The sequence below is a fragment of the Trachypithecus francoisi genome, unplaced genomic scaffold (genome assembly GCF_009764315.1).
Source record: "Trachypithecus francoisi isolate TF-2019V2 unplaced genomic scaffold, Tfra_2.0 Lachesis_group7, whole genome shotgun sequence".
NCBI lineage: Eukaryota > Metazoa > Chordata > Mammalia > Primates > Cercopithecidae > Trachypithecus > Trachypithecus francoisi.
The window spans coordinates 16,872,727-16,885,342 of NW_022681472.1; the positions used below are offsets into that span (position 1 = coordinate 16,872,727).

The 12,616-nt window shown below is 39.7% G+C and overlaps 1 protein-coding gene across 8 annotated transcripts in view; it reads right to left on the reverse strand.

Moving 5' to 3' along the window:
- Nucleotides 1–12,616, reverse strand: part of ASPH (aspartate beta-hydroxylase) — a 220,819-nt gene that overhangs the window by 58,020 nt on the left and 150,183 nt on the right. For all 8 annotated transcript variants that reach the window (XM_033203414.1, XM_033203413.1, XM_033203412.1 and 5 more), the window contains 2 exons: nucleotides 10,047–10,197; nucleotides 5,653–5,789 (listed from right to left, as the gene is read on the reverse strand). In XM_033203414.1, the coding sequence (XP_033059305.1) occupies nucleotides 5,653–5,789; nucleotides 10,047–10,197 (288 nt within the window). The remainder of the gene's footprint in view (nucleotides 1–5,652; nucleotides 5,790–10,046; nucleotides 10,198–12,616) is intronic.

A 12,616-nucleotide genomic window follows, 5' to 3' on the forward strand; every position in this document is an offset into this window, starting at 1 on the left:
CTCTTATATCTTCTTATGGGAGCCTCCTCACTGCAGATCCTCTGCACCCCTGGCCCTGCCCCTGCTTGCTAAATCCTAGGTCAGATCTCAACCCTCCTCTGCTGCATTACACTCAGAGTGAGTGCAAGATGGAGTTCCTGGAACCACCCCAAAGCCTCCCTTGGCTGGGCCTCTCCATTGCTCTGGTCTCCTCACCTATCCCTGCCCCTCCCAGGCAAGCCTCTGAGGCATGTTGGACTTCTTGCTGCTCCACAGCAAGTCAGAGACATCCCTGCCTCAGGGCCTTTGCATTCACAGTATCCCTCTGGCTCAGGCTCTTCTGCCAGACATCCCCATGGCAAGCTCCCTTACCTCAGTGAAGCCTACCCCTGACCATCACCCTCATTACTAAAACAGAACTCCCTCCATCCCTAGTCACTCTCCAACTTCTTTACCTTGACTTACTTTTCTTCATAGCACTTACCACCATCTGACCTAGTATATTTTTATTTCTCCTGCTAAAATGCAAGCTCTACAGGGATTTTGTCTGTTTTGCTCATTGCTCATCCCCACTGCCTGCTATGCATAGCATAGCATTCAAGTGCTCGAGAAACCTGTACTAAATGCTCAGATGAGTACATGCTGGGCTTTCCTCCCTAACTAGACCTCCTAAAGCCCAGACACTGCTTCTTTGCAGCTTCCACAGCACTGTCCCCAAGCTAGACATTGAGCAGGAGTTGAATAAATACCTCTGGAATTGAACTAAATTGACACAGATGATGATTCTACCAGCATAACCATGGAGGGATTATTATAATTATTACAGCTACACAGATGACATTTCTGCCTACTGCAGGCACACAGCCATTATCTCAAGTAATTAACAAATTTATTGATTTACTAGACATCTTAGAACACACAGAACTCTTCCAGGCCCTGGGCATAGAAAGATAAATGAGATATACTCTCTTTTCTCAGGGGGCTGTCACTCAAGTGAGGGAGACAGATTTAGAAGTAGACAATGCAAGATGGTAAGTGTAGCTATAGATAGGCATGAAGCATGCAGGGGTTATACAAGAGGGGCACCTGGCTCACTCTAGGGTGAGTATGGCTGGGGCCAAGGTCTGAAAGGTATTTAAGGATAAATTGGAGTTCACCAGGAACAGGAAGTGCAGGATGGTGGAGGATAAGGCATTCAAGATATAGCAGAAAGTGAGTAGAAAGGGATAGCGGGCCAGGAAGAGCAAAAGGGAATGTTGTTAAATTATGAACAAAAGGTGATAGGAGAAGAGATTGGAGAAAAGGCAGAAGTCAAATTAAATCACAAAGGGTCCTGTTTAGTATCAAGTGCAAGGCAATGTCCTGGGGAGTAGAAAAAAATTACATACACTTCTACTTGTATCTGTCTCTCAAATAGGGTGAAACAAGCTCTGTGGCTCTCCTGTGATCTGCACGGTGGACAGCCAAGTGTCCCATTCAGTACAAACATGGTCAGGAGGCGAGGGTGGGGGCTCAGGCCCCAGGGCAGCTGCCAGCGCTGCCCTCCCTGCTTGCTTCTTTGTGCTTAGGTACCATGCTCACTGCAGTTTACACGCGGATGTGTAATGGTCATGCAGGTTGTATTATTTAGTAATCAACAAGCCCTCAGAAAATGACAAGTGGTTTTATGAGATTTCTAAAAAACCCAGATTGAGGCTACAGTTGCCCTTTGAACAATATGGGTTTGAACTGCATGGATTATCTTCTGCCTCTGCTGCCCCTGAGACAAGACCAACTCCCCCGCATCCTCCTCCTCTTCCTTGGCCTAGTTAACGTGAAAACAGTGAGGATGCAAACTTTAATCATCCACTTCCTCTTAATGAATAGCAAATATATTTTCTCTTCCTTATGGTTTTTAAAGTTTCTTTTTTAAAGTTTTTAATTTTTGTAGGCACATAGTAGGTGTATGTATTTATGGGGTACCCGAGATATTTTGATACAGGCATGCTATGCATACTAATTACATCATGGAAGATGGGGTATCCAGCCCCTCCGACATTTATCCTTTGTGTTACAAATAATCCAATTATATTCTTTTACTTTCCTTTTGCTCTTTAAAATAACATGTTCTTTTCTCTAGCTTACTTCATTATAAGAATATAACATATAGTACATATACAAAATATGCATTAATCAACTGTTTATGCTACCCGTGTGGCATCTGGTCAACAGGAGACTATTAGTAGTTAAGTTTTTGGGGAGTCAAAATGTACACATGGATTTTCAACTGCCCAGGAGGTTAGCATCCCTAACCCCTGTGTTATTCAAGGGCCAACTGTAATATTAGACAGATTGTCTCTCTCTTTCTCTCTCTCTATAAAACACACACATCCATTCATAAACACAAAGCACAGACAAAAACAACCACAACCTCATATAGCTGACATTTCTATCCCCAGGACAAACTCTTTGCATGCTACATACCTGGAATTTTAAAAAGTTATATAATCATAAAATAATAAATATTAATTTTTCAGCAAGAGTTAAAAGCTTTTCTGGCAGTTAAATAGAATTTTATATTTGACATCATCTTAAAAATTGTTTTGGGGTGTGTACCTTTTGTAATGCACATATATATTAGTGCATATATATATACATAATATTATGTGGGTACAAACATGTACACATAACATACAAGTACATAAACATATCTCAGGCATTTGCTTGAACATTTTTGTCTGGAAGGGCCACCATCAAGCATGTTTGAAGATCACTGCTACAGGAAATGAGAACCACAGAAGATTTAAAGCCGAGGGAGATGATCAGTGTGGTGTTGTAGTGTTAGTGAAGGTCGGGGGAGAGGAAACTCGGACAGGATAAACCTGTCCCTGCTCAGGCAAGAGATGACGGGTGCTTCGGTTACAAAGGGAAGGGATTTGAAAGTTAAAGAGAAGTTAAAATGAATAGAAATTCGTGATTTGGTAACAGATTATAAACTTCATGAGGGCACATTCTGCGTGTGTTTCATGAACTACTGTTTCTCTAGCTAGTGTGTATGGGTTTTAATAGATGTGTGTTGACTGAGTGAATGGGTATAAGTGAGCAGTGGCGGCTGAGTCAGGAGTGGCATGAAACTCCCCACTGTAGTGCCTGGGCAGCTGCTAATGTTGCCAACTTGCACGAGAATCTCAGGAGGGGCCGCAAAAAGCTACAGACTGGAACAAAGGATATCACACCATTTTAAAGCCAGTTTCTTTGTTGAACTAAAAACAGCAAAAAACTGGAAAAATAAAAATATGAACGTACTCAAAAATAAAAATTAACATGAAGAAAAATGTAAAATTAAAATGTCTGTTTTCTAAAAATGATCTTTAACATCAACATATCAAGAAAAACCTTGGCTAATGAAAGAGACTCCATTAGATATAGCTTATTAACTTAAAAGTGAGAGGACCGGAAAAAAGGAAACCCCCACACATATTTTCAGTCTATTAATGCTTTAAAAAAAAAACTCACCCGTTTGTATAATATGGTTATATTTTAGACTTTCTGCATCCTATTATGCATATTCAGATGAGATTATGATATAAAACGTATAAACAACAGCAGGTAAATTTTATTTTTCGGGATGAAGTAAAATGTTTCACATATCTGAGATTTAGTATCAGGTAAAGGGATGAATATCCTGAAGGAAGGTTTTAAAAAGGTGAGGAAGGACAAATCCACAGTGTGTTAGAGAAACCAGTATGCTGTCAGATCCTGCCCTAACCTCAAACGTGCTTGCACCCAGTCAACACTTGAGAATGTTTTTTAGATGGAAAGAAAGAGGGAGAAAGGAATGCAGGAAGGTAGGAAGTGAGAGAAGGAGGGGTAGAGGAACAGAAGAAAGAAAATAGGGAAGAATTCTACAAGGAAGGAAGGGAATGAGGAGGAAGAGAAGGAGGGAAGAAAGAAGGAAAGAAGGAAGGAAAGAAAGAAGAGAGGGAGGGAGCGAGAGAGGAAGGTAGGAAAGAAGGAAGGAAGGAAGGAAGGAAGGAAGGAAGGAAGGAAGGAAGGAAGGAAGGAAAGCAAGGAAGGAAGGAAGGAAAGAAGCAAGGAAGGAAGGAAGGAATTCTACCAGTTCCATTTTTGTTGCCTCTGACAGTGACAAAATAATGGATGTGTTTGTTGTAGCTTCACAATTCTTACATTCACAGGTCCTGATTCACTGAGGTATATGACGCTTCTCTTAACCATACTCTGTAAGACAGGGTGTTGAGTGTTAAGTGTTGGCCATTAACAAATGAAGTGTTCCACATGGAATTAATGTATGACCTGGAATAGGTCTTTAGTAAATGGCACACATTGTCAACATTAAAGGTTCAATCCCCCTTGTGTAGCTATTAGTGATGTTATAAAAAGCAAAGGTCTTATTTCGGCTCTCTCAGAAAATATAAAAATTATGAGAAAGGTAAAAAGATAATTGCTCCAAAATTCAACGATTTTCATTACACAATAATAGCAATACACAGAGGAAAGTACCGCTTTAAGAATAGACCCAGTCCCTGCCAGAGTATGAAATTGCTGTTCTTGATGGCATTTTAAAAATATTGTAAAAGGAGTAGGGTGAGATGACTTGTTCCTGTAATCCCAGCTATTTGGGAGGCCTGAAGCAGGAGGATCACTTGTGGCCAGGAATTTGAGTCCAGCCTGGGTAACATAGGGAGACCTCACCATCACTAAAGAATTTTTTAAAATTTAGCTGGGCATGGTGGCATGTGCCCGTAGTCCCAGCTACTTAAGAGGCTGAAGCAGGAGGATTGCTTGAGTCCAGGATGTGGATGCTGTGGTGAGCTATGATCATGTCATGACACTCCAGCCTGGGCAACAGAGTGAGACCTCATGTCAAAAACAAAAACAAAACATAACTGTAGCAGAAATCATATTGACTATCACTGAGTGGTAACATCTTGATGTAGACTTCACCAGCTTGAAAACCATTGATCAAAGGGCCTGAATTAAAGAATAACAAGTAAACATGTTCCTCTTTCTTTTACAGAGGCATTAACTTTCTCCATCTTCAAAATTCATTGGGCATCCTGTTCATTATGTACCAAAGGAATTCCTCCACTGCCTAAAGGAGTCACATTTCTCTAGATTTTTAGTTACTTGTGACTTAGAGGTTATCTATCAACATTTGTTATAAAGTAGAAATCCTTTGAAAGGCATCTTTGCCAGAGGATTTGAAGAGTCAATGCCCTGCTGAAAAGTGAGTAATTTATGTCACAGGCTTGAAAGGCCCCTGTTCCATAGCCTCTCTCTAGACCATACTTCTGCCAAAAAAAAAAAGAAAAGAATATGTATGTGTGTGTGTGTGTGTGTGTGTGTGTGTAACATTCACAGGAACTTAAATTCTCCCTGTCATAAAGAACAATTTTAGAAAGACTATGTGTGGAAAGATAAATATGAAGTCTTAAAAGCATCACGATTACAATTTGAAGGCTTTAATCTACTAAGTGTTAACTAAGACTTAAAAATCTTCTGATCTAGGAAAAAAAAGCACTGTTAAAACATAGTTTAGAATATGTTAACTATAGTAATACTTACATGCTTTTTAACTTAATTTAAAATAAAGATAGACTGGGTATAATAAATGTAATTTGCAAATAGCCTTAGAACTTAATTTGATGTAGTTAATACAAGATTGATGCTTACCTCTTCGTAAACTTTCTTTGCATTGTCATTATCTCCTATCAAGAGGTATCCCACGCCAAGGTCATTTTTTAAGGAAGTATCATTGGGAAATAGTTGAACTAATCTCTGTAGGGTAAGCAGGGAACCTCTCATATGACCTGAGTTGGTGAGAATTAAAAAAAAAAAAAAAGAAATAAAAACAGATTATGTACACTTTTGTGTTGAGAAGGTACGTCATGAGAGACTATTCACCAGAGCCTGAAAACTAGCTCAAATCTGGCTTTATTAGTGGTTTACTAAGTACCTAGTAGGATTTCATAATGTAGTTGTAATGGTATTAATAACTGCCATAAGTAGATACTGAATATGGCATTGATTATAAACATTCTAAAGACATTCTCATTTTTAAAATTCAGCAATGTTTACCATTTTATGTTAAATTCCTTCTCAAGAAAAACTTAGTCACCAATTCCTCGTTAAAAAAAAAGTTCTGCTGAAATCTTTTAGGTTTATCAACTTTATGAATAGAGGGTAAGCAATAAAAAGTCTTAACTAACTTCAGGGTCTAGCACCCGTAGGAAATTTGAAAAGGCACCAAAGTACATGGGACAGTACCTAACTGCTGACACATCTCCAATCAATGACAAGTGTACTCATCTCTAGGTAATGACCTAGTCATGGAACAAACGATACATCATCCGGTATTAGGGGGCCCTCTCGTGGACAAAGGCATACTTTGCACTCATGAATCATGAAAAAACCCAGCTTCAATTGGTCTATATAAAAGAACATGTACAAAAGAGGACTAGCATAAATGAAAAAAGTCATGGATTATCTAAAGGGCTTCATTGCCCACAATCTAGGAGAGTGACAGGAGTGTCAGTACGTTAAAGCAGCTGTATATTCCACTGCCAAACCATCTGCCATAAAGCATCACCGACTCATCCCATGGCCTATGCCCCATTACCAGTCAATCGTATTCCAATCAGAACCCTAGTCATTTCCTCACTAACAAATCTGGGCTTCCTTTTCTATACCTTTCCTTCCCGCTACCTGCCCACCTAGGCTCACACTTTCTTCTAGAATTCTATTATCCACAACAAAAGCATGGACACAAATCCCTCTTGCAGCCATCTGCTCCCTGTCCGTTCCACTCTGCAGCCAGGAACCCTGTTGTGTTGTGACCAACTTCACCACCTTGTCATTTTCACTAAAATCTTCTGTCTCCAGTTGCCTCAGAGCCTCCTTGAGTGAACTTGCCTCATTCTCAAGGACATTCTGAGAGGACTACATTCAAATGCTGATGGATTGCTGTGGAAGAGGCAGTCACCTTCTCAGGGCTGAGGACAGGGTGAGGCCAGAGAGGGACTCAGAGTGAGATTTCAGAGGATGCCAAAAAAGTTAATAATTTTGATGTGAAGGCTAGTTTAATGCACCCTTTTAAAAAATTAATATTAATGCAAAACATTCATGATGAAGAAAATGTTAACACTTTAGTGACAGAATCACTAAACAGTGCTAAGCAGAGTCATAGTGGAGACTGAGGCAAGAAGAAAACTCAGTGATGCTGATTCTTTTTTTTTTTTTTTTTTTTTTCTTTGAGATGCAGTCTCATTCTGTCGCCCAGGCTGGAGTGCAGTGGCAGGATCTCGGTTCACTGCAACCTCCAACTTCCGGGTTCAAATGATTTTCCTGCCTCAGCCTTCTGAGTAGCTGGGATTACAGGTGCATGCCACCATGCCCGGCTAAATTTTGTATTTTTAGTAAAGACGGGGTTTCACCATGTTGGCCAGGCTGGTCTCAAACTCCGGAACTCAGGTGATCTTCCCACCTTGGCCTCCCAAAGTGTTGGTATTACAGGTGTGAGCCACCACACCCGGCCAGTAATGCTGATTCTGTGTCCATGGCGAGTGCCTGCATTGCCTCTCTGGAGTCCTGGCCCTGCCTTTTCTGTGCTGAATTTGTGCTGTATGTTTTACTTCTGCTGCACTGGTCCCTATGAATATTAGCGTAACTGATCATTTCTTATCATTTTTAATCATCACGTGGGCTCTAGTCCTATTTTGTTCATCTACAAAAGTGATGCAACTCTTCTTCATTCTAATCCTCAGAAAACTGTTAGGAGGGTCCACTGGGCCTTCTAATCTATAGGAGCCTCCCCTAAGTGACATTAATAATCTGCCCATGTAACTGTCTGGCCAGCTGAGCACCTGCCTTGGCAGTGACTCGAGCTCCTTCCCTCCACGTTGAGTGATGATGTGTTATGGGGAGAGAACTGTAAGCCTGGTGATCATGAAATCAGCTGACAGCTAGTCTTATTTGCCTTCAGTACTGGAAACCTGGGTCAGTCCAGAGGATGGTATATGATGTTCTATATTATGTGTGCTACTTTTAGCATCTGGCTCGTATACTTTTTCCTCAAATGATAATCTTTAGATTGTAGCCTCCTAAATCTGATGAGATATGATATGATGTTCTTTTCAAAGTATTTGCAAATTTGCTTCATGATTAATTTTTTTCTAGCATTTTCCTTGATATAGGGTCAAATCTTACAAGTAAATTTTTTTTTAGAGTACCAGAAACAGCTATTATTCATTTATAAAAAAATTTCCACAGATAATTTCAGCCTCCATGAATCATTTTGCCATAGTTAAGGGAGAAAAGAATTTGGTGTCACAGGAAGAGTTTTTTATTCCAGACATCTATTAGCTATGATTCCTTAGGCAAATTATACAGGCTATCATAAAATGGGATGAAAGGGGGAGAAGAGAGCTAGCAGAGACTTGTTAATGAAATTTAAGGGAAGAAACCATCTACATAAGATAAAAGTGTAAGATGAAGTAGCAAGTGCTAACGTAGAAGCTGCAGCAAGTTTCCAGAAGATCTAGCTAAGATCACTGATGAAGGTGGCTACACTAAACAGCAGATTTTCTATGTAGACAAAATCACTGTCTATTGGTAGAAGATGCCATCTAGAACTTTCATAGTGAGAGAGGAGAAGTCAATGCCTACTTTCAAAGTTTTGAGGATACACCTACTGTCTTGTTAGGAGCTAATGTAGCTGGAGACTTTAAGTTGAAGCCAGTGCTCATTTACCATTTTGAAAAACCTGGGGCCTTTAAAATTATGCTAAATCTATTCTGCTTGTGCTCTATAAATGGGAAAACAAAGTCTGAATGATAGAACATCTAGCATGGTTTGTTGACTATTTTAAGCCCACTGTTGAGTCCTTGAAAAAAAAGAAAAGGTTCCTTTCAAAATATTACTGCTCACTGATAAGCACCTAGTCACCAAGAACTCTGATGGAGATGTATAAGGAGGTGAATGTTGTTCTCATGCCTGCTAACACGACATCCATTCTGTAGTTCATGGATCATAGAGTAATTTAGACTTTTAAGTTCTATTATTTAATAAATAAATTTTATTTAAATGTCAAAATATAAAAACTAACAGGAGTTTGGGGAGGAAGTTGATTCCAACCTTCATTAATGACTTTGAGGGGTTCAAGACTTCCATGGAGGAATGAACTACAGATGTGGAAATAGCAAGATAACTAGAATTAGAAGTGGATCCCGAAGATGTGATTGATTTGCTGCAATCTCATGATCAAACTTTAATATATGAGTAGTTGCTTCTTACAGATGAGCAAAGAAAGTGGTTTCTTGAGATGGAATGTACTCATGGTGAAGATGCAGTGAACATTGTTGAAATGGCAACAAAGGATTTAGAATATTCCATAAACTTTGTTGATAAGGCAGTGACAGGGTTTGAGAGTATCGACTCCAATTTTGAAAAAAGTTCTGTGGGCAAAATACTATCAAACACCATTGCAAACTACAGATACATCTTTCCTGAAAGGAAGAGTCAATCAATGCATCAAACTTCATTGTTGCCTTATTTTAAGAAATTGCCTCAGTCACCCAAACCTTCAGCAACCACCACCCTGATCAGGCACTGGCTGTTAACATTAAGGCAAGACCCTCCATCCACAAAATGATTACAACTCACTGAAGGCTCAGATTAGCATTAACATTTTGAGCAATAACATATTTTTAAATTAGGATTTGGACATCGTTTTCTAAGCCATAATGTTATTGCACACTTAAGACACTATGACATGGTATAAACACAACTTTTAGATACCCTGGGAAATCAAAAAATTTGTATAACTCTCTTTATTCTGATGGTCTGGAACCAAACCCGCAGTATCTTTGAGGCATGTCTCTATTAAGGTAAGGATTGCAATTTCAGTTTTAGAGATGGTGCGCTTAGGACACAGATACATTACTTGAAATCAGTTATAAAATTCAAGTTTTCTCCCATGTAATCATTCTAAGAGAAGAATACACTCTTCAGCTTCTTCAAGACTAAAAAGTATGCCATTTCCTACTGAACTACCTTTGACTGCATCTTACCTAGAAATTGTTGCCTGTCTGAGCGACGCTTCAAACTCAGCTTCAGCAGGTCTGCAGGGACATCAGGTAGGCTGGCCACCTCTTGGTAGGTCTCAATGGCTCCACGTAGCACCTCATTGCTTCTCCTCTTCTCAGCCAAATCGTCCTCACACTAGAAGAAATACCCAGCCTGGATAAATGTCCCATGACTAGCTGTGTTTGTAATTACCCAAAATAGTCATAAAAAGTTAACTTTTAGACATGCTTTAAAAGAAATGTAAGACACATTAGCCTCTTCTCCTTATCAAGAAATAAAAAAAACTAACAAAATATAGAAAATCAACACACTATTTTAATAATACAAAGAAAAGTTTGTTACTAAAGATAAGAAAGAATGTCATAAAGGCAGGACTAATACATGCTGGGGCTGATGGAGATGTACATCCTGTTACACACTAACATTATATAGGCAGGTCTCCAGTCCAAGTTCCCGTTCTTTCATTAATTTATTCATATGTGCATTCGTTCATTTAACAACTGTTTTCTGGGAAATAGGCACGCTTCTACAATGTGGCAGGCATATTGAACAAAACAGACAAAGCCCTTTTTGCTTTCTACTTCGCATCCATTTTGGAAAGGTGGCAAATATAATAAAGAAATAAAGGTACCATCTGTCTAACAGCCATAAGTGCTGTGGATAAAAACAAAGCAGGCTTAGGAGTGCTAGGTGGGATGGTAAGACATTGCTAATTTAATCAGGATGATCGGGGAGGGCCTGAAAGAAGAGAGGGAGTACATTATGAAGATACCTTGGGGAGTAGCATTCTAGGCAGGGAAAAGAGCAAGAGCAAAGGCTTGGAGGTAGGAGTGAGGAATTGAGGAAAGGACAGTGCAGTGGAGGGGAGGAAAGGGAAGACCAGTGGAGGCCATCAGGTAAAGTAGGGCCTGGCAAGCTATTGACAATTCTAGTACACAAAGTGAGATGGGAAGACAATGGGGACTTTTGAAACAATCTGATGCATGTGTTGAAGGAATCATGGTGGCAGCAGTATGGAGAACAGCCTGAGAAGCTGGGAGAGGTAGAATACTCCAGCAGGAATCCAGGCGTGGGATGGTTACGGCTTGGACTAAGATAGCAGTAACGGAAGTGGTAACAAGTGGTCAGATTATAGATACATTTTGAAGGTCAGAGCCAAAAGATTTGCTGATGGTCTAAATGTAGGGTGTGAGAGAAGGGGAGAGAGAAAAAACAAGAATGAACAAGGTTTGGGCTTCAGTGATTACTGGATGAACTGTCATTCCCTGAGAATGGGAACACAGGGCAGAAGCAGGTTTGGGGGTAGTATGGAATCAGGAGATTTGTTTTGGACATATTAAACCTAAAATGCCTATAAGATATCCAAATGGAATTATTGACCAGGAAGGGGCATATATGAGTCTGGAGTTCAGGAGGGAGGTCAGAGTAAGAGACGTTAAGTGTGGGAATCATCAAGGATGAAGATGGTATGTAAAGCTAGGAAGCTAGCAGCAGTCGAGAGTGTAAACAGAGAAAAGAAGCAGTCCAAGAATTGAATCCTAAAGAACTCCAGTGTTTAAGGGTCATTAGAGATCAGGATAACAAGAGAGGACCAGCAAAAAGGAGGGAAACCCAGAGTACGGCAGGTTCAAGCGAACATGAGATGATGGAAGGAGGTGGAGATAACTCTTTCGAAGAGTTTCACTGTAAAGGGGAGCAGAAAAATGAGCCAGCTGGCAGAGGGTAATGTGCAGACAAGGGGAGTTCTTTAAGGATGGGAAATAGTACAGCATGCTTCCAAGGAGATGCAAGAGTCTCAGTAGAGAGGGAAAATCTGATGATGCAGAAGGAGATACAAAAATTAGAGGGATGTCCTTCAGCAGGTGAGAGAGGAACAGGGACCAGAATAGTCAATCAGTGCTAACAGGAGGGAAGGCAGAGCATATGGGCACAGGTAGAGAATGGCTGTTAGCACAGTAGCAGCATCATGTGGAAATTGTCTGGATATTTCTATTTTCTTAATGAAATAAGAATCAACATTCTTAGCTGGAAACTGAGAATGGGGACTAAAATACTGGAGGCAAGAAGAGAGAGGAGAATGTGTAAAATACCATCAATATCTCATCAGATTTAGGAGGCTACAATCTGAAGACTATCATTTGAGGAAAAATGATTCTGGCTAAATGCTAAAAGTAGCATACACATTTTTTTTCTCAGAATATTTAAACATGTTTATGTTGTTAAAATGTGTGTTGTAGTTAATATATAAATATATGCAGAACCAAAATAAAGCATCGCCCCACAATTTGAGGGCACGGTAAGAAAATGACCCATCCCTCCCATATCCCAAAGTAAAAAAACCAACCAACAAACAAAAAAACTAAGAATCAGCATAAATTGACAAAATAAGACAACTATGGGATTTTTTTTTCACAAAATAACACATCAGTGAAATAACTTGATAATATGAACTGATTAGGATAAGTTACCCAAGATGACGAGAGCTACAATTAAAGCAGTAGTGACAGAAGTCGGCAGATTTATGAGAAAGAAAACTTGGTAGGATAAAAATCTC